The sequence below is a fragment of the Dasypus novemcinctus genome, chromosome 5 (genome assembly GCF_030445035.2).
Source record: "Dasypus novemcinctus isolate mDasNov1 chromosome 5, mDasNov1.1.hap2, whole genome shotgun sequence".
Taxonomy (NCBI): Eukaryota; Metazoa; Chordata; class Mammalia; order Cingulata; family Dasypodidae; genus Dasypus; species Dasypus novemcinctus.
The window spans coordinates 166,838,731-166,861,014 of record NC_080677.1 but is presented as its reverse complement, the minus strand read 5'-3'; the positions used below and the strand labels follow the sequence as shown (position 1 = coordinate 166,861,014).

General features: G+C 44.4%; 1 protein-coding gene across 1 annotated transcript in view; it reads right to left on the bottom strand.

The window, feature by feature from the left end:
- The window catches only part of CUBN (cubilin), a 242,374-nt gene that overhangs the window by 177,891 nt on the left and 42,199 nt on the right, over nucleotides 1-22,284 (bottom strand). Inside the window, exon 18 of the mRNA XM_058297911.1 lies at nucleotides 19-163. Coding sequence (XP_058153894.1) covers nucleotides 19-163 — 145 coding nt within the window. The remainder of the gene's footprint in view (nucleotides 1-18; nucleotides 164-22,284) is intronic.

Here is a 22,284-nt window from a genome sequence, read left to right as displayed (position 1 = left end):
AGACATAAGTTTCCTTACCAACTTGATAAACAGCTCTGAAGCTAGCTCTGTCAACGTCAGCGTCTATTTTAAACCTGATCCATATTTTATTAGTAATGGAGTTAATGCTAGAGAGGGATGCATTGTCACAGACTTTTCCCAGTAATGTTTTATGATCTCGAACCTAAACAAAAGATAAAACAAATCTATTATCCTAATCAATAAAATTAGCTTGGTAACAATGGCAATATTTGGAGATGAAAAACTAATATATTTTATATTATCTGATTCAAAATATATATTGATATTATATTTGAAAGTACTTAATAGGTCATATATTTCTTACAACACAGTAACACTAAATATTGATAATGAAATATTAAGCTAAAAAACAGAAACATGACAATTTTTAAAAATGTTCTAATAATTTCCACCAAATCAAAGAGGAAATAAATGTACACTTGGAATACTTACAAAGCAACAAAAATGAGAATACTAAACAAAAACTGAAGATCAAAATATGTACATTTCAGACAAATCTATAATCAAAGTCATAGATTTAACTGCTTTCATTTTTTTAAAGAGAGAGAAAGAAACTAAGGAGTAAACTTTTAAGAGTTATTAAAAGGCTTTAAAATGAGGGAAAAAATAAAAATAAAAGTAAAACTGAATAGACTACAAAGAGTAGAATTCATAATATTTCTGTCTTAATTTGCCACAGGGTTGCTGATGCAATATACCAGAAATGGGTTGGTTTTTAATGGGGATTTTATTTAGGGTAAAATCTTACAGTTCCGATGCCATGAAATGTCCAAATCAAAGCACCAGCAGAGACGCTTCTCACCAAAGTCAGCTGCTGGTGATCCCAGGACCTGCCACATGGTGAAGCAAGATGGCGGCCAACCTCCACCGAGCTCCCTCCTTCCCTCCAGACCTACCTTCTCCCTGAGCTCAGCTGTGGGCAGCCAGGCACAGGGCTTGTCTCTTTCCAGGCCTCCACTCTCCTTGGCTGCTCCGCTTTCTTCCCGAGTTCAGCTGTGGGCATCAGGCACATGGCTCTCTCCTCAGCCCTGAGCTGCCACAGGGGCTCAGCCTCTTGGGGGCTTCCTGCTCACACTTTGACTACTGGTGATCCTTGTGTCCTCTCGCACGTGGCAGGATCAAAAATGGCAGCTCCCTTTGCCTGCATCTCTCTGTGTGTCTCAGTTTATATCAGACCCAGCAAAAGGGCAGAGACCCAACCTGAGTCACTCATCACTGCTGTGGTCCAGGCGAAAGGGGGTCATGCCCACAGGAATGGATTAGTTCAAAACATAATCTTTTCTTTTGGGGATTCATAAAAGAACTTTAAACTGCAACAATATTAAAGAATTCTTTTAAGGGAGATTGAGATTAAAAATATAGAAATAGAAATATCTCTGGCAAGTCTAATAAAGACAAAATAAAACACAAATACAAAAAAATTAAAATGATAAAGGTGATACAGACAGATTCTGAGAACATTATAATATGATAATTCTATGAAAAAGTCTATGCTAATATATATGAATGTTTGAAATGGGTTATTTCCAGAAAAATAAACATTAATAAAATTATGACACATGAATATTAGACACAGAGAGACAGAGAAAAAGGAAGCCACCCTTTTGATCCTGCCATGAGAGAAAGATAGTTCCATATTCACCTGCAGCTGCAGGAAGGCAGAAGAGCCCCGAGGACTGAGAGGTCCCAGGGTCCGGAGCCAGCAGAGCACGGAGGCCTGGAGAGAGGCCCCCACGGGACTGAGCCCACGGAACAGCTCAAGGCTGGGCAGCCCAGCCACAGCATGACTGCCGTGTGGCAGGACCCAGGATCACCAGCAGCTAATGGTGGTGAGAAAGCACCTCTGATGGTGCCTTGACTTGGACACTGCACAGCCTTGGGATAATAAGCTTTTACCCTAAATAAAACCCCCATTATAAAAGCCAACTTATTTCTGGTACTTTGCATCAGTGGCCCAGTGTCAGACTAATAGGAATACCAAATCAAAAACGGGAATAATAAGAATGCAATGGTTTTTGGAAATGATAATCTATGAATTAAGCTCATTACTAGAACCAATAAGATACATCATATAATATCTCCAAAGATGTCAACGTGTTTGTAGCATTTCTGACTTTATTAAAAACAAGACTCTTAAAAATTAGAAGCAGAAGAAAATCACCTTGATATAAAGACAATTACCTCTTCTCAATCCATAGACAATCTATTTATAGTGTGGTAGCCATGGGCATAGCTATGGAGACATGTACACCTGGGTTCAAATCCCTTGAGGAAGTTGCTAAACTTAAGCCTGGCTGATAGGCTTCCTTAAGCAATTAGATAAAAATAGTGTGACTTCTGGTAGTGACATCATCAAGATAATGGAGTGAGAGGTTCAGGGTTCTGTCCACCACAGTAACATTGGAAAACTGACAGAAACTGGCAGAACCAACTTTCTCAGAATTCTGAAACACAGTTGAAGGAATGCGGTAAGTGGACAAGGGCCAAATCAAGAAAAAGGCAACTTAAAAACAGCAGGAAAACCATGTGGCACTTTTGCTGGCCATCCCATACCCCACCCCAGCTCGGAATAGCTCCAGCACAGCCTGCACTCCCAGCATGGGCCCTGGCCTCAGGTCCTGAAGGAGCAGAATAAGCCTTACATACATAGAGATGCATGTACAACTGTACCAGGTTCTGAAGGGAGCACAGGTAGAAGTGCATGTACACCTGTACCAGGTCCTGAAGGGGCAGAACAAGCCTTACACACAGAGAAGCGCATGTACACCTGTACCAGGTCCTGAAGGGAGCACAGGTAGAAGTGCATGTACACCTGTACCAGGTCCTGAAGGGGCAGAACAAGCCTTACACACAGAGAAGCGCATGTACACCTGTACCAGGTCCTGAAGGGAGCACAGGTAGAAGTGCATGTACACCTGTACCAGGTCCTGAAGGGGCAGAACAAGCCTTACACACAGAGAAGCGCATGTACACCTGTACCAGGTCCTGAAGGGAGCACAGGTAGAGGTGCATGTGTACCTGTACCAGTCCCTCAGATGCCATGAACGGCTGATTCAGAACACTCATCTCTGGATCACTGGTCCCAGAATTGGCTCTGAGCAGTAGAATCGGCTGCTAAAAGCCATCAGTTAACAATCCAACCACAGCTGTCTGGGGCAAGGAACTACTGGTTGAGACAAACTGTAGCACTGAGGACGGGAGGAGAAACCCTAAACTTCCTGGGGGCAATTGGGAGAATATCCCAATAAATGAAGGAATGCTAAGGCTATGCCAGTATGCTCAGGACAAGACTCGCGTGCAGAAAACATGTGAGAAGACCCTGTGCTTTCATCTCAGGCTGTTTTTTAGGCCCACCGAAGGCTAGTAAGTGAGCACAGGCACAGAGCCAACATGTAAACAATGGAAATGGAGTTTTCCTTCAGTTTTTTTTTTTGTTGCTAATGTTAGGTCCTGACATAAAAGGAAATCTCTGCCATAACATCAGGTGAATAGAAGCTTAATGAACAGACATTTTGGAACACAAATAGACTTCTACAATGATGGCAAACTAGGAGGCTCCAGGAATCAGTCCCTCCACCAAAGCAAATATTGAACTAGCAGGAACTGTCTCAATCAACTAATTTGGAAGTCTGGAGTCTAGGGGGAACACTGTGCCTCATCTGGGGAAGAACTGGACAAAGAGGCTGGAAAATTACAGTAAACACCACAGAATTCCTCCATCCTCCAAACGCCGTCTCCCAACTGCACGAAAGGCAACAGCAGGGACTGCCCCTGGGAAGTGGGGGGAAGGGAACAAGCCCTTTCCTGACCACACCTTTAGATCAGCTACTGCAGATCGCAGGAGGGCCAGGCCAGAGGGTGTCCACGGTTGAACGCCCTCAGGAAAAAGAGGCAGAGGATTCTTACAGAGGCAGTACCTGTTTTCTTTCTACTCTTGACATAGCTGTTTGGGAGAGAAAATAGTTTTGAAAAGCCACAAATTGAAGACTCGAGCACTCAACAATTTTTTGAAAATCCTTGTAATCCCAGAGGAGTGGAAGGACTCAGAATGTCCAGTTTTAAGCAAATAATTACAAAACACAAAGAAAGAGGAAAGTATGTTCCATTCACAGGAAGAAAAGAATTTGCCAGAAACCATCGCAAAGGAAGTTTATACAATGGAACTATTCATCAGAGTTTAAATCAATCATATTAAATATGTTCAATGAGCTAAAGAAATTCATATACAAAGAATTAAAGGAAACAAGGAAAACATTGTGTGAACAAAATAAAGAGATGGAAATTATTAAAAGGAAACAAACCATTTGAGAGCTGTAAAGTGCAGTAACTGAAAAGAAATACTAATTAAATATATTCAACAGAAGATTTAAGAGACAAACAAGACAATTGAAATTATCCATTGTGAGGAACAAAAGGAAAAATAATGACAACAAAGGAGCAGAGCCTGAGAGACTTGAGGGAAACCATCAGGCATACCAACATTTGCATCATGGGAGTCTCAGAAGGACAAGAGTGACAGAAAGGGTAGAAAAAAAATTTGAAGAAATAAAGGTCAAAAACTTCCCAAATCTGATGGAAGATATGAATAGACAGATCCAGGAAGCTCAATTAACTCAAGCAGGATAGTCTCTAAGAGATCTACATCAAGACACCTTATAAGACAACTGTCAATATCCAAAGACAGAGAGGATTTTAAAAGAAGCAAGACAGAAGTGATTTGTCACATACCAAAGATTCTCAATAAGACAAACAATGCGTTTCTCATCAGAAGCCATAGAGGCTACAAGACAGTTGGATAGCTTATTAAAAGTCCTTAAAGAAAAAAAAATAGTCAATGAAGAATTCTATATCCAGCAAAAGTATCTTTCAAAAATGAAGGAGAAATGCAATGAATGTGCCACAGTGATGAAAGACGTTGTTGATGTGGGAGGAGGGGGCAGTATAAGGGAACCTCTCATATTTTTTAATGTAACATTTTTTGTGATGTATATGGAAATCTCATGTTTTTTAATGTAACGTTTTGTATGATCTGTTAACTTTTTAAAAAGATAATTAAAAAATTAAATTAAATTTTAAAAAAAATTTTTTAAATGAAGCAGAATAATCCTCAGAATTGGGGAATAAACTATGGACTAAAGTAGATATACTGGTATTCTACTATAAACTATTGTGATTCCAACAATGGAAAAAACTACATCACTGATGTGGAGGCAGTGGCCACTGGAGGTTCTGAGGGCAGTGAGAGGGAAAAACAGGTATAATATGGGGGCATTTTTGGGACATGGGAATTGTCCTGAATGACATTGCAATGACAGATATAGGCCATTTTATATCTTGTAATAACTTACAAAATTGTGTGGAAGAGAGTGTAAAGTACAATGTAAACTGTAATCCATGCTTACTGGCAATGCTCCAAATGTGTTCATCAATTGCAATGAATGTACCTCACTAATGAAGGAAGTTGTTAATGGCGGAAAGTGTGGGAGATGTGGGGAGTGGGGCATGTGAGAATCCCCTATATCTTTTCATGTAACATTTATGTAATCTAAGTATATTTAAAAAAATAAAAATTTTTTTTAAAAGGTGAAATTAAGACATTTACAGATAGTTAAAAGCTGAAAGAGTTCATTAAAAGAAGACATGCCCTATGAGAAATGCTAAAAGGTGTACTTCGAGCTAAATAAAAGGAACTAGACGGTAAATTGGAGCCAAAAAAGAAATAAAGAACATCAGTAAAGAAAACAACATAGGTAAATATAAAATTCTGTATTATTGTACTTTTGATTTCTAACAACTCCTCCATATAACTTAACAGGCAAATGTATAAAATAACATTATAAATCTGTTAATGGGCAGACAATGTATAAAAATGTAATCTAAGACAATAACAAAAAAAAATGGGGGCAGGAATAGAGAGTTTATATTCTACTGTAACTAGGTTGGTACCAGATAACTAGGTTCTTACTAATTAAATTGTTCATTTTATTTACAAAGAAAATCACCGAAATTAGCTAAAATATATAGAAAAAAAAGAAAGAAATTGAAATGGTACAGTACAAAAAAGCAATTAAATTTAAAAAGCAGGGAAACGGACTTTGGCCCAGTGGTTAGGGCGTCCGTCTACCACATGGGAGGTCCGCGGTTCAAACCCCGGGCCTCCTTGACCCGTGTGGAGCTGGCCATGCGCAGCGCTGATGCGCGCAAGGAGTGCCGTGCCACGCAAGGGTGTCCCCCGCGTGAGAGCCCCACGCGCAAGGAGTGCGCCCGTGAGGAAAGCCGCCCAGCGTGAAAAGAAAGAGCAGCCTGCCCAGGAATGGCGCCGCCCACACTTCCCGTGCCGCTGACGACAACAGAAGCGGACAAAGAAACAAGACGCAGCAAATAGACACCAAGAACAGACAACCAGGGGAGGGGGGGAAATTAAATAAATAAATAAATCTTTAAATTTAAAAAGCAGTGATAAAGTAATTGAGGACCAACAAATATATATAACACACAGAAAACAGATAAATGGAGAATTAAATTCTTTCTTCTTGGGTTTTACCTTAAATATCAACGGACTAAACTCCCCTATTGAAAGGCAGAAACTGGCAGATTCGATGAAAGAGTGTGATCCATCTATATGCTATCTACAAGATACAAAGAGATTGAAAATAAAAAGGTGGAAAAAGATATTTCATGCAAGCAGTAAACCAAAGAGATCCAGAATGGCTATATTACTTTCAAACAAAATAGACTTTAAGTCAAAAAAGATTACAAGAGACAACCAAGGATATTATTTATTTACTAAGTTCAATTCAGCAAAAAGATATAATGATTATAATCATATATTCACCTCAAAACACACTAAAATATATGAAACAAAACAGGACTGAAGGGAGAAATAGTTCTACAATAATAATTGGAAACTTCAACATACCACTTTCAATAGTTGACAGAACATCTAAACAGAAAATCAAAAGGGCAGAGGACTTGAGCAACACCACTAACCAATTAGACCGTCTGATTACAGAACACTCAACCCAACAACAGCAAATACACATTCTTCTCCAGTGCACATGGAACATTTTCCAGTATAGATAATACATTAGGCCACAAGTCAAATCTTAATAAATTTAAAAATATTGAAATCATAACAAGTAATCTTCTCAGACCACAACAGTATAAAGCTAAAAATCAGTAACAGAAGGAAACTAGTAAATTCACAAATACATGGAAATTAAACAATACACTATTAAACTACCAATGGGTCAAAGAAGAAATCAAAAGGGGAATGAGATGAATGCAAATGAAAACACAATATACAAAACTTATGAGATGAAGTGAAGGCAATGTTCAGAGGAAAATTTATATCTTTTAAATGCCTACATTAAGAAATAAGATTGTAAATCAACAAACTAACTTCACATCTAAACAAACTAGAGAAAGAAGAGCAAACTAAACCCAAAGTTTGTAGAAGGGATCAGAGCAGAGATAAATGAAACAGAAAATAGAAAATCAATAAAGAGAATCAACAAAAGAAACAGTTGGTTTTTTTAAAAGATCAATAAAATAGACAAAGGAAATAGTACACAAATAACAATCAGCAATAGAAGTAGGATATTACCACTAAACTTACAGGGGGAAAAGGATAAGAGGGTAATATGAACAACTACATGGCATGAAATTAGAAAACCTAGGCAAATGGACAGATTCTTAGAAACACAGAAATCACCTATCTGACATAAGAAAGCACAGAAAATATCAATAGTCCTATAACAATTAAAGAAATTGAATCAGCAATTAAAAATCCCCAAAAAAAGAAAAGTGCAAGACCAAATGGTTTCACTGATGAATTCCACCAAATATTCAAAGAAAATTTAACACCAGTCCTTCCCAAATATTCCAAGAAATAGAAATGGAGGATTAGTTCATAACTCATTCTATGAAGTAGCATTACCCTGGAACCAAAAGCCAGATAAAGACAGCACAAGAAAAGAAAAGAACAATATCCCTTCTGAATATAGATGCAAAAATGGGAAACTGATTCCAACAACGTATTAAGAGAATTACACAGCACAACTGTGGTAGCCTGGAACCGTAATACCCCAGAGTACCACGTTCTTAAAGCCTCCCTGTGGGGGTGAGCCTCTCGAAAGTCGGACCTTTTGAATAGGTTACTTCAGTTAAGGCGAGCCCCAGGGTGGGTCGTGATCTCACTGCAATTCTTTATAAATAGGATGAACATGGAGAGAAAGAGAGAGAACGCCACGGAAGCAGGAAGTTGGAAGCGGTGAAGCCACAAGAGAGGGAGAGACCAGCAGAAGCCGCCATATGCCTTGTCATGTGACAGAAGAGTTCAGGATCAGTGGCAGTCGGTCTGGGAAGGAAGCACCGCCTTGATGATGTCTTGATTTGGACATTCTCACAGCTTCAAAACTGTAATTTTGTAGGATAATAAATTCTCATGGTCAAAGCCAATGTATTTTATGGTATTTGCTTTCAGCAGTCTAGCAAACTAAAACAATGACCAAGTGGGATTTATTCCAGAAATGCAAGAATGGTTTTGCAAAAGAAAATCAGTCAGTGTAATACACCCATTAATAGAATGAAAGAAAAAACATATCATCTAATTGACACAGAAAACACATTTGTCAAAATTCTACATCCTTTCATGTAAAAAACACTCAGAAAACTAGGAAGAGAGAGGAATTTTTTCAACATGATAAAGAGGAATTATGAAAAGCCCATACCAAATTTCACACTCAGTGGTGAAAGACTGAAAGCTCTCCCCTATCAGGAAGAAGACAAGGATGCCTGCTGTCACCAGTTATTCAACATCATGCTGGAAGTTATAGCAAGAACTATCAGATAAGAGAAAGAAACAAAAGGCATACAAACTGGAAATAAAGAAGTCATCTTACCCCTAGTCATAGTATCCCTATTTGCAGATGACATGATCCTATATATTAAAAATCCCAAAGAATCCACAAGAAAACTACTAGAACAAATTAAATGAATTCAGCAAAATTATGATACAAGACAAAAACAAAGAAGTCAGTTGAGCTCTTATACAGTAGTAAAAAATAATCTAAAAAGGAAATCAATAAAACAATTCCATTTACAATTGCATCTAAAAGAATAAAACACCTAAGAATAAATTTAACCAAGGAGGCAAAAGACTTACACCCTGAAGACTACAAAATGGGTTGCTGAAACCAAAGAAGTAAATAAATGGAAAGATATCCCACATTCATGTATTGGAATACCTAATATTGTTGAGATGTCAACTCTGCCTAAAGCAATCTACAAATTCACTGAAATCCCTATCAAAATTCCAGCAGCCTTTTTTTGCAGAAATGGAAAAGGTGATCCTCAAATTCATATGGAACTGTAAGGGGCCCTGAATAGGTAGAACTCTCTTGAAAAGAACAAAGTTGGAGGACTCACACTTCCTGATTTCAAAACTTACTACAAAGCTACAGTAATTAAAACTGCATGGTATTGACATAAGGATAGACATATAGACCAACAGAATAGAATTGACAGTCCAGAATTAAATCCACACCTCTACGGCCAGTTGATTTTCAACAAGGGTGTCAAGTCAAAACAACGGAGAATAACCTCTTCAGCAGATGGTGCTGGGGCAATCAGAAATCCACACGCAAACGAGTGAATGTGACCCCTACCAATCACATATATAAACATTGATTCAAAATGGATGAATGCCCTAAATATAAGCACTAATAATATGAAGCTCTTGTAAGAAAGCATATGGAATTATCTGCACAGTTGACAATGGATACTTCAATTTTATACCAAAAGTACAAACAACAGCAACAACAAAAAAGAGATAAATGGGACTTCATCAAAATTAAAAATACTTTGTGCATCAAAGAACATTATCAAGAAAATGAAAAGACAATCTACTGAATGGGAGAATACACTTGAAAAGCAAACATTTTATAAGGTTTTCCTACCCAGAATATAATGAACTCTTACAACTCAATAACAGAAAGACAAAAAAGTGTCAAAATGGGCCAAAGATTTTAATAGATATTTCTTGAAAGATGATAGGCAAATGGCCAATAAGTATATGAAAAGATGCTCAACATCAATGACCACTAGATAAATGCAAATTAGAACTATAGTGAGATATCACCTCACAGTCACTAGGATGGCTATTATTTTAAAAACTAAAAATAACTATTGTGGTTAGGATACAGAGAAATAGGAGCCCTCATACCTTGTTGGTGGGAATGTAAAGTGCTGCAAACTCTGTGAAAAACAGTTTTCAGGTCTTCAGAAAATTATTCATTTTCTGAGAATGACTGTATGACCCAGGAATTCTATTTAACTAAGAGTTGAAAGCAGCAACATAGACAGAGATTGGTATTCCAAGATTCATAGAAGCATTATTCACAATGGTCAAAAGGTGGAAGCAATCCAAGTGTCCATCAACAGATGAATATACAAGCAAAATCTGGGATATCCATACAATGGAAAATTATTCAGTCATAAAAAGAAGGGACGTTTGATACATGCTACGATATGTCTGAATCTTGAAGGCATCTTGTTGAGTGAAATTAGCCAGGCCCAAAAGGAAAAATACTGCATGAATTCTCTTATATGAAATAGTTAGAGTAAGAAAACCCACAGAGACAGAAAGCAGGATAGTGGTTACCAGGGGTGAAGGAGGGAGGAGTGGGGAGCTATTGCTAAATGAGTACAGGTCTTGGTTTAGGATGATTACAATTGTCTGGAAATAGACAGTGGTAAAATTTACACAATACTGTCAATATACTTAATGTCAAAGACTTGATGGTTTAAGTTAGGGGTTCATAACCTTTTTTGTTTCATGGACCCCTTCTCAGAATGTAGTGGCAGATGTTTTATGACACTCAACATCAGCATGTCTTTATATTAAATTTTAGAATTATTCAAACTTAAGTCACACTCACTCACAGACCCCCTGAAATCTTAGGTGGTCTGTGGACCACTGGTTTAGAACCCCTGGTTTAAATGATTTTTATACTATGTATATTTTACCACAAGTAAAAATGAATAAATTTTAGAAAAGAAAAAATAAGAAGGAAAAACCCCAACAAACCATAGGGAGGGAAAAGAATCCGATTTTCAGAGTTAACACATTAAAATGTCTAAATGTTTAGATTTCAACAAAACTTCACAAGGCATACAAAGAAACAGGAAAGTATATACTGGTTCAAAACTTCCCATATTTAATGAAAGACATAAATGCACACATTAAAGAAGCAAAAGAACTCAAAATAGGATAAAGCCAGATATCCACACTGAGACACATTATAATCAAATTGTTAAATGACAAAGACAAAGAGAGAACACTGAAAGTAACAAGAGATTAGCCATTCGTGTACAATGAAGCCTCAATAAGATTAAGGGCCAATTTCTCATCAAAAACCATGGCGATGAGAAGGCAGTGGACAACTTCAGTAAAGTGGCAAGATATAAGATGAACACACAAAAATCAGTAGCATTTCTATACACTAATAATGAGCAATCTGAGGAGGAAATCAAGTAAAAAATCAATTTACAATAGCAACTAAAAGAATCAAATATATGGGGATAAGCTTAGCTAAAGAGGGCAGTGGGATAACATATTTAAAGTGCTGAAGGAAAAAAATAATCAACCAATAATTCTATATCTGAGAAAATTGCCCTTCAAAAATGAGGGGGAGATAAAGACATTCCCAGATAAACAAAATGGTTTTGTCACCACTTGCCCAGTCCAAGGAGAACTCCAAAGGGAGTTCTTAAGAATGAAAGGAAAAGACACTAGACAGTAGCTCAAAGTCATATGAAGAAACAGAGATCTCCAGTAACAGTAACTAGTAACAATAGCTACGTAAGTAAATACAAATGCCAGTATTATTATTGTATTTTGTATTGTAATTCCTCTTTTGACTTCTTTCATGATCTAAAATACAAATGCAGAAAAACTAATTATAAAACTATACTGCTGTGCACACAATGTATAAAGATAAAATTTGTGACAACAACGGTAAGTGTGTATAGGGGGTGGTAGACAGAGTTTGTATATGATATTGAACTTAAGTTGATATATCAAACAGTACTGTTATAGATTTTACAAGTTAAAATAAAGTCCCATGGTAACCACAAAGAAAATACTTCAACATATATACAAAGAAGGAAATGATAATGAATTCTAAATAGCTCACTTCAAAAAATCAACTAAACACAAAGTGGATATTGTAACAGAAGAAATGTAGAACAAAAAAGGTATTAAACTTATAAAAACCAAATAGCCAAATGGCAAAAGTAAGTCCTGCATTATCAATAATTAATTTAAATGTAATTGAATTAAACTCTTAAATAAAAATGCAGAGATTGGCAGAATGGATCCAAAATCATGACCGAACTATATGTTGTTCAGAACAGACTCACAAATTCAAAGACTCAAATAGACTTTAAGTAAAAAGATAGAAAAATCCTCCATCCAAATTGTAGCCAAGAGAGAGCTGTGGTACATATAATAATATCAGATAAAATAGACTTTACATAAAAAACGGCTACAAGAGATGAAGGAGGGCACTATATACTGATAAAAGGGTAAAATCAACTAGAATATATAACAATTATAAACATATGCCCATTTAACAACAGAGTCCCACTGGTAACCAAAAATAAGTTTCTGTGTGTGTGTGTGTATACATATATATATATATACAGAAATATATATATACAGAAAGAAAGGAGACAGGACACAAAATAGTACAATACAGAAAAATCAAATAAATATGAAAGTAGACATTAATGAAAGAATTGAAGGACCAAAAAAGACTTATGAGAAACTTAAAAAGCATAGATTAAAAAACATGACTTAGGTAGGTTGAAAGTATGAAAAAATAATCTACCATGGAAATAGTAATCAAAAGAGAGCTAGGGTAGCCATACTAATATCAGATAAAACAGACTTTGGTAAAAAAACATTATGAGGGACAAAGAAGGTGTCTATATACTGGTAAATTGGATACAAAGACATAATTATAAAGATATATGCACCTAACAACAGAGCCCCAAAATACATGAAGCAAATGCTGGCAGACTTGAAAGGAGGAATGAACAGATGTACATTAATAGTATGAGGCTTCAGTACACCACTTTCAATAATGGGACACCCAAACAGAAGATGAATAGGGAAACAGAAGATTGAACATTACTATAAATCTGCTAGATCTAACAGACATATATTGAAACAACATACCAAACTTCATGGGGGCAGTAAAGGCAGTACTGACAGGGAAATTTATTGCACTAAACACTTGCATTGAAAAATATACATATATCAAACTAGAGCCCAAATCTCACAACTGGAGGATCTATTAAAAGAGCAAACTGAAAAAAAAAAAAACAGAAAACAAAACTGGATATCTATATACAAAGTGGCCCCTACCTCACACCATATATAAAACTAAAAATTCCCAGATGAAACCATGGGCAAGCATCTTCAAGACTTTTGTAAAGCAATGGTTTCTTAGGCTTTTCACTGAAAGCACAAGCAACAAGAGAAAATACAGATAAATGGGACTTCATTGAAATTAAGAACATTCGTGCATCAAAATGATGTCTTCAAAAGTAAAAAGGCAATGCACAGAATAAAGTATTTTGAAACCACATGCCTGATAAGTGTTTAATATCAAGATACATACAGAAAGCCTACAACCTAATAGCAAAAAGACAAACAATCCAATTTAAAAATCAGCTAGACAATTCTCCAAAGATACACAAATGGCCAAAAAGCACATGAAAAGATGCTGAACAATATTAGCCATAGGGGAAATGCAAATCCAAGCCACAGTGAGGTACCACTCCACCCCCACCAAGATGGCTACTGTTTAAGAAATGGAAAATAACAAGAATAGGTGAGGATGACGAGAAATAGGGAACTCAGACATTGTTGCTGGGACCGCATGAGGGGATGGCCACTGCAGGAAACAGTCTGGCAATTCCTCAGAAAATTAAACACAGAATTACCACATGACCCCAGACTACTCCGTCTATACCCAAAAGAGTTAGAACAGCGACATGGACACACATCCGTCCACAATGCTCACAGGACACTGTTCAGAATGGCCAAAGGCAGCGGCGACGTGCGGAGCAGATGATGGAGAGGCAGGAGGCGTCAGCCCTCACAGCCGTGAGAAGGGATGAAGTCCTGGTGCGGGTGACGACACACTTGACCTGTGGACCCTGCTGAGTGGAAGGAGTCGGGCAGGAAAGGCTATGAAATATCTGGAATACACGCTCACAGGACAGAGCGTGGGCAGCAGGTAACGGGCAGGTGACAGGTGGGAGCAGGTAATTCCAGCCTAAGGAGTGAGGAGTTTGTTTGGAATGATGTGTCATTTTGGTAATGGGTCATGGGATGGTGGTACATGGTGCTAACTGATACCCCTGAATTGTCCACATGTAAGTGGCTAAAATGGGAAATTTTGTGTTGTATATATGCTACCCCAATATAGAAAATAATTTAAACAACAAAATAGTGTGTATGGCCCCTAGGCAGGATTCCCTGTCCCAGGACTTGGTGGCCGAAGAACAGCTTGGGACATTTGTAGAGACCCAATGAGCTCTCACTCAGTGGGCTTCCACCTGCTCCTTCACTTGCTCACCAGCTGCCGGCCCTGCGCTGGCGCTCGGTGCCACAGGGCCGTCGCCAATCAGGCCTTTCCTGGGCGCCCATGGCGGGTCACTGGGAAGGGCAGGGCTGCTGGCTGCTGGGCCCAAAGGCAGTCCGACACGGCAGGGGCAGCCCCCACAAGACGTGCCTGCATTCACTAAGGCCTGCGTGCAGGTGAGAATGCCAGACCCGAGACCTAACCGTGCTTCATTCAACACAAAGTATTTGGGGACAGTTTTCACATACATAGTGTTCCAGGAAGGAAGCCCGACAGAGCAGCCACCTGTCTGCGTGGCCCGTGCCTGAGCTGCCACGATCAGGGTGAGCTTGCGGTTAATGCATGCGACTGCTACTGTGCTTGGCGTTCAAGGGCGGCTTGCCCGGGCTTGTCACACTGAGGTAAATGCTATTTCCTTTTATTTCTCCCTAATATTCTATGTGGAACTTTATAATTTTTTATAATGCATGTAGGTCCGCTTAGATCAGCTGTGAATTTCATTTCAGAGTAGAGGAAGGGTGCTAGAAAAACATCTCAAAACGCAGAGCCACTGCTCACCCTGGGGATCCAGGAATGCCGCTCCAGGGAAACACCCTCTGCGCGGAGACAGGGGGCCCTGCAGGGACAGCCAGGCGGGGGGAGCTCCAGTCAAGGGACAGGGCAGCGCATGGGGACAGGTGGGCTGGGGAGGGACAAGGGGGGCGGGGGCGGGTGGAGAGAAAGGAGCACAGGAGCTGGATGGTGCTTACCAAAGGGTATTAAGCAGGGAGGTGACAAAATTTGCATTTTAATAAAGCAATAAAATATGAAACAAAATAAATGTACAGTTGTAGAATGGAAGGGATAAAATTCTACTATTTGCAGAAGATATGACTGTAAATGGAGATAACACAAGATAATCAACTGAAAAGCTCTTAAGGGTTACTAAGAAAGTTTAGTAAAAGTTCAATAAATTTTCTATTTGCCAGCCATAATTTCTTAGAAGACCAATGGGTAGGGGAATTTTTAATTAAAAATAGAGGCATGAGAAAAAAATCTAGAAATAACATATGGAAGTCACACTGCATCTAGTCAAAGAAATTTTCAAAACTTCAGTAAAAGACCTAAAGGAAGATTTAAACAAATAGAGAGATTACAGTGTCCTTGGTCAGGAAAATTAAATATTGCGCAAAGAAAGAATTAATATTAGTGCCAACTTAGAAAATGCAGCCCCATTGAGGTCTTTGACTTGGGACATATAATAGCGTCTGGGAAAATAAGGAAGATCTTCCCTGCCAAATAGTAAAATTATTTACAAAGCTATAATTATTAGAACTGGGGAAGGAATTGTTGGAAATATGAAATTTATGGACTCTGGACTAGGAGAGACGTGCTGAAAAGGCCAATCATAAGTCCCTAGAAAGGAATGCCTCATTCAAAAAATACTTAAGAGGAAAGTGATTATTAGAAAAATACCAAGTTAGATCTGTATCTCACCCCATATGCTAAGACAAATTCTGCTCTAAATGAAGAGTTAAATGTAAAAAATTAAACAGGAATCCTCCTGGGAAAAGCCCAGCCCTAGGCAGAGCAGACCGGGAAGCACCAGCCTCAGAAAGTTGGAAGCTGGGTGGCCCATCCTGTCCTGGGGGCTGCTCCGTGCTTGCTGTGGACCCACTGTAGGCGGGACCTGGTGATGAGGCTACTGCAGCTACGGCGTGGCCCAGGGTGGGCCCATTGGAGCCCCTTACAAACGGGGTGGAGAGACGGATATGGAGAGAGAAAGACAGAAAGCCCCAGGGGCTGGAAGCAACCCACCCTGGAAGGAAGGGAAGGCGCAGCAAGTGCTGCCACTGCCTCGCCACGTGGCAGGGGAGCCCAGGAGCTCCCAGTTCTAGCCTGGCGCTTTCAGCAGCCAAGCAGACTGGAACATAGCGAAGCATGGACACGGGGCATAAAAAACAACTCATAACACAGGAATCTTAACTGGCCGATAAATACATGAATCAAGTGACCTTTCTAGGAACAAAAGACAGGCCAGTGAAAGGCCATTTTTCACTCAAAGCGGCAAAGACATTAAAAGTGTGATTCTCAAAGCTGGTGGTAATTACAGTAAGAGTGGAGAAGCCCTCATCATAGCTGGAGGAGGTGGAAATTTCTGGAAAATAATTAGACTCGTGCTCTCAGACCCTGTAATGATCTTCCAGCACGCCATGACACGGAAACCACATGGGACACAGGCAGGATGGCTAGCACCCCCGCCGAGCCCGCGCCTGCACAAGAACCGGGACCTGCGCGGGGTCGAGCCCACAGGCACAAGCCCACGCCCTCTCCCTGACTTCCGCCCAGGCCAGCTCTCTTCTTCCAGCCCCTACAACATCTGGAACACACATTTCACACACTGTCATAAAGCTATGCTAAATTCACTCCTAACCAAACAGCAAATCTCCAAGGAAAGAGAAAATTTGATTCCCCTTCAGCATTAAACTAGAACCCTGCAAACAGGTATTTGAAAAACATGTGTCGATTCGTTCATTTAGACACGGCAGGCCGCTTCCATTTTTCAGAGGGGCAGCCACGCCACAGTTCCTGGAAAGCAGAAAGCATGACGCGCAGCGGAGGCGGCTTCCTGCTCTCGGCCTCCAGGGTCCTATTTGCTCCTGGGAGGCCGTGGTCTCACTCCTTCCGCCCATGAGGAGATGACAAGGAAGCAGACAAGCAGCCACAGCCGCAGAGGAGCCCACGCAGGCACCCCTGGCCCAGCTAATGGGCGTCAAGGCCATTGGCGAGGAGAAGTCAGCTGCCTCTGGAAGGTCTTAGAGGAGCTGCTGGGCCCTGGGCCTAGACTCGGGGGCACCTGGATCTAGCCGAGCTCCTCTCCCTCTTGACTGAAATAGGACCTTATTAATTCTGAAAGCCTGGATCCTCCCTGGACCCCGATACCGCAGGACCTGAACCACAGCCCTCCTGAGGGAGACTTGGAAGTACAACCCACCAGTGGTCCAGGGCCCCCAAACAGCAGCGGAACATCTCGCGGTCGATAGTCACTCCTTTCTGCTCAAAAACTGGGCAGACGGCGCTTCCTCCCTCGCTCTGCACCCCTTCCTGCCCGAGGACTGAACGTGGACTCTGGGCAGGTGGCCCGTGGAGCCCTGGCCCTCCTTCCACGGGCAGCGGGCGCGGCCAGGGCACTTGCCCCACTTGCCATGGGACGGGAGCAGAAGTCTGAGAAGCACTGGGGCTGCCGCACGCACCCACCACAGGACCACGGGGCCACAGGACCACGGGCCTGGGCCCCAGGCGGGGAGGACATGGGGACAGGGCAGCAGTGCTGTCAACCGAGAGCCATAAGAGCAACACGGCGGAGGTGAGGCAGACATTCGAGACTGTCTGACAACTGAAGGGACGAAGCACTCCCGAGACAGCCAGGTGAGCGCACCTGCGGAGGAGCCACAGCGAGTGCTCATCATGGGGTCATGTATGCCAGGAAACGGCAGTGAGCAAGACAGTTCAGAAGCCTGGTGCTCCAGGACTGCCCGGCTTCTCACAGGTGACCTTACCTGGCCTTACCTGGCCAGCACACACTGTGCAGCCCAGAGAGCCACTCACGCCCTGTGGCCCGGGACCTCTAGGTTACCGAGTATTGAGACAGACTCCCACTCGACGCTCGTGGAATCAAGCCGCATCCTGAGAAGCCACAAGGGCTTGAGGAGGAGCCGCTTCCTGTCAGCGAGCTGGGCTGAAACGCAGTTACCTGCAGCCCGGAAGCAGGGGGCCTCAGCACCTGGACGGCCAGGGCTGAGCCATGGCGCGGAGCCTGAGTCTGCTCTGGGTCCAGGCTGCCTTCACATGGTGCCTCGAAGCTCCAGCCTAGGCCTTTGTTCCCAGCAGAGCCAGCGCGGCTCCCGGCTCAGCCCCCCGCGAAGCAGAGCTGACGTGGGCGGCATGCGGGCCTGTGGCCCCTGGCCGAATCCCCCCGCCTGGAACCCAGTGCAGGCCATCAGGCTTCTCCTCGAGCCTGGCTCAGGGCCAGCCCTCCGCCTGGGGTCTCCGGCTCTCCACGTGGGGTCTCCGGCCCTCCACCTGGGGTCTCTGGCCCTCCACCTGGGGTCTCCGACTCTCTGCCTGTGGTCTCCAGCCCCTTGCGTGGGATCTCTGGCCCTCCGCCTTGGGTCTCCGACTCTGCCTGGGGTCTCCAGCTCTCCACCTGTGGTCTCCAGCCCTCCGCCTGGGGTCTCTGGACCCCGCTTAGGGTCTCCGGGTCCCTGCCTAGGGTCTCCAGCTCTCCACCAAGGGTCTCCGGCTCCCCACCTGGAGTCTCCGGCTCTCCGCCTGGGGTCTCTGGCTCTCTGCCTGGGGTCTCCGGCCCCTTGGCCCTTGCCTCGCTCCCTCTGACCTTGACCCTGGAGGCGGCCCCGGCTGCGCAGCCAGAAGCGCGGCGGCCACTTCCCTCACCGCCTGTCCTTCCCTCCCTCTGACCCCAGCGGGGCAGGAGTCACGTGTGCTCACCTGGGCGGCGCCCCTGCTTCCTACTCAGCCTGAGCACGAAGCCCAGCGTCGGGGCAGCTGGGTCAACACTGACAGAGCAGAAGACCCCGTGAGCCCTTGGATGGGAGTAACGTGATCATCCCAATGGACGGGGAGGACACGTACGTTCAGTGCCTGGCGACACCGCGCTGCTGTCCTCCAGCAGTCGCCACGCCAGCGGCACCGTCGTCTCTTCCAAGCCCCCTGGCCTGTGTGTGTGGCGTCCTCCCGCCCCGCGCCGCCATCGCGCTGGGCCGCTGCGCACACAACAGCTTTGTGCGCGTCGAGGACGTGGTCCACACGGCCCTTCGCTCCCAGCCTGACAGCTGTCCCCATCACACATGGCTCGTCACCTCACCAGACACCACAGGAGGGCGGCGCTGGGAGAACAGGCTGACAGCACAGCGAGGGGCAGGCTCATCTGTCCCCGCACTATGGCCCAGCGGAGACACAACCCGTTCAGACACAGCCAACGTCTCCCCATTGCCTTCCTTTCCACCATTTCTAAAAAGGTGTTTCTCCCAAGTTAATTTCACAGTGTGCTTAAGTGAGACGCTTTCCTGCTATTGCAACACGTGAGCGTTACTCAGCTCCCTGGCAGCGCACCGTCAAGGCCACGCTGCTGCTCTGCCATCCAGTGCGCAGCATGAGCGTAACTAGGCATCATGGCCACAAACCAACACATGGGCGCCCGAAGGCCAGCGCATCCGCACCCAGCAAGCGTGACCGGAGCCTGGAGGTGAGCGGGTGCTCCACGGGCCTAGCAGTGGGCCGGGGGACTGGGAGTGGGATGGGGGCAAAGGAGACAGTCTGAGGGAGGATGGCGCTTCAAGGGGTCGGCATCACAGCCCTGCCCAAAATGTTACACTGAAGAGTTCATCTGGGAGTAGGATTTCATCATGTCTCACGGGGTGGATACATAATATTTTCTGCTTGTTCTTTTCTATGTAGTCTTTTATCTCAGGTTTTCTTTCTTTCTAAATACGTAATTATATGGGAGCGTACATGCAGATTTCCAAGCAGGTGGGTGTTTCTAAAACTAGTGGCATTATGCAGTAAAGGGACACAACATGTGCATAGTTTCTACTTCATTAACTCTCTAGGATTGTCACTGAGGCCTGAAATACGATTAATTGGTAATTCAATGACATTCGCAAAATAGGCACATGGTCTCCACCTGAGACACCGAGTTCCCCCCTCATCGAGCACCCTGTGGACTTCCCTGTGCCACCCGTTTTTATCGGCTTGCCCCTATGAGAAGGCGTTCCTGAGCGGGGCCCATCCGCGCCATCGCCCGCCTCTGCTGCGTGCCCCCTCCTCGCCCTCTGAGTCAGGGGCCAGATGCTTCAGGGCTGCTCTGAGACCCTGCGGGGTGAACAGTTCTACTTATTGCCCTCCCCAAGCCCCGACCTTAACAGCACATCAGCTTGGGAAATGACTGTTCTGCAAACACTCGCGTTGTCGGGGATTAAAAACTAAACTCTGATGACTGCTAAGTGTCCTTCACTCAGGCCAGGGGACGTGAGCCCCTCGTGAAGCCCTGGGAGGCCTGCTCCCCTGTCCTGCCGCCCAAGGCCCGGGCAGAGGTGCCCACCCTGGTCTGTCCTCGCTGGGCTCGTCCTCTTCCGACACCCCTCACACCACCTGGGACAACGTGCATTGTTAGAAGTCAAAATTTTTAAGTAGAGAGAGGTCTATAAATCCAAGAATCAGTGTGGGAATTAGGCTTCTTATTAAAAAAAAGAACAAGAAAGATATGCTATGCTGAATCTACCTAACACCACATTTATTTTCATCTTTGGTAGTTTTTTTTTTTTCTCAAATGAATGTTTACGGAGCTCTTACTGAGCAAAAAGTCAGACCTTCAAACCACACAACGATGCGAGAGGCCACCAGCACGGCCGCTCTGCCCGCGGAGCTCCCTGCCCCGCTCTCCAGCTCCCTCTGGAGCCCCCCTCTGCGCTCCCTTTCCTCTAAACTTTGGGGTGATCTGATGTGGAGTCGGTGGACGGCAGTGCCCTCTCGCCCCGGACCACCAGCGCCCTGCGGTGCCCTCGCACTCTGTTTATCCCCTGCCTGAGCCCCTCGCTTGTTCGGTGTCATTTCCAGAAAGGAAACCACTGTGAGTGGACAGCGAGTCCCAACACGCCGCGGTGGTCGAGGGGCATCAAGGAAGGCAGGGGATGCAGGCAGAGCAGCGAATGTCCAGAAGCCACAGAGCTGGGCAAGGGCCAGCTTGCAGGCACCAGGGTCTAAAGCTGCCCCCCTGCAGCCGGGCTCTGGGCTCCAGCCCTCCTGGGCGGGCAGGTCGGGTGTGCTCGTGCGGGCGCTGGCCTGTGCACACCGCGGCCCCCTCCCTTCCAACGCCTTCCCAGGGCTCCCGGCCCACGCTAAGGCCCAGCCGGAGCCAGCTGCCCAGGAGCACCTCGGAGGAGCCCTGCGCTGCTCCGGCCTTCTCTGCACATTTCCTCCGTGTCAGGGGCGCAGCACCCAGAGAAAGGACGGCCTGAGAGCAGGACTGAGGAGCGCAGCCCACCCTGGCCCCGGATCCTCAGCCACGCTGTGCCACGAGGTCCAGCCTCTGGGTGCGGGCTACGCTGTCGTGACACCACACGGGACACCTCCGAGGTGCCCACACGTGGAGCCACCGGGGCTGGGGGGCTGAGGCCGCACCTTGCCCCATTCTCCAGACAGCCCGGGGGGCTCCCCTCTGGCAGTGCCCACCTGGGGCTCCGTGCACGGGGCCTGAGGAGGAGCCGCCCTGGGAGTTGCCGCCCGCTCAGCCTCGCGGCCGCACCCTGCACAGAGGGGAGCCCGCTGCAGGCGCCCCAGCTCCACCTGCCAGGCGTGACCAGGCAGCACCCTCGCTCCTCGGGGCCTGGGCCCCCAATATTAAAGGGGAGCAGGACCTTTGGCTCCTCTCAGCCTGGGCCCCCTGTATGAAAGGGGGGCGGGACCGCGGCTCCCCCGGGCCTGGCTCCCCGACGTGAACATGCGCACAGCCAGGGCTGACACACGGCCCGCCTCCGCCCTCAGCAGCTCTGACCTGATTCGTGAAGGTCCTCAGGGGCGTGGGCAGCCCCCGGGCCACAGCACACGC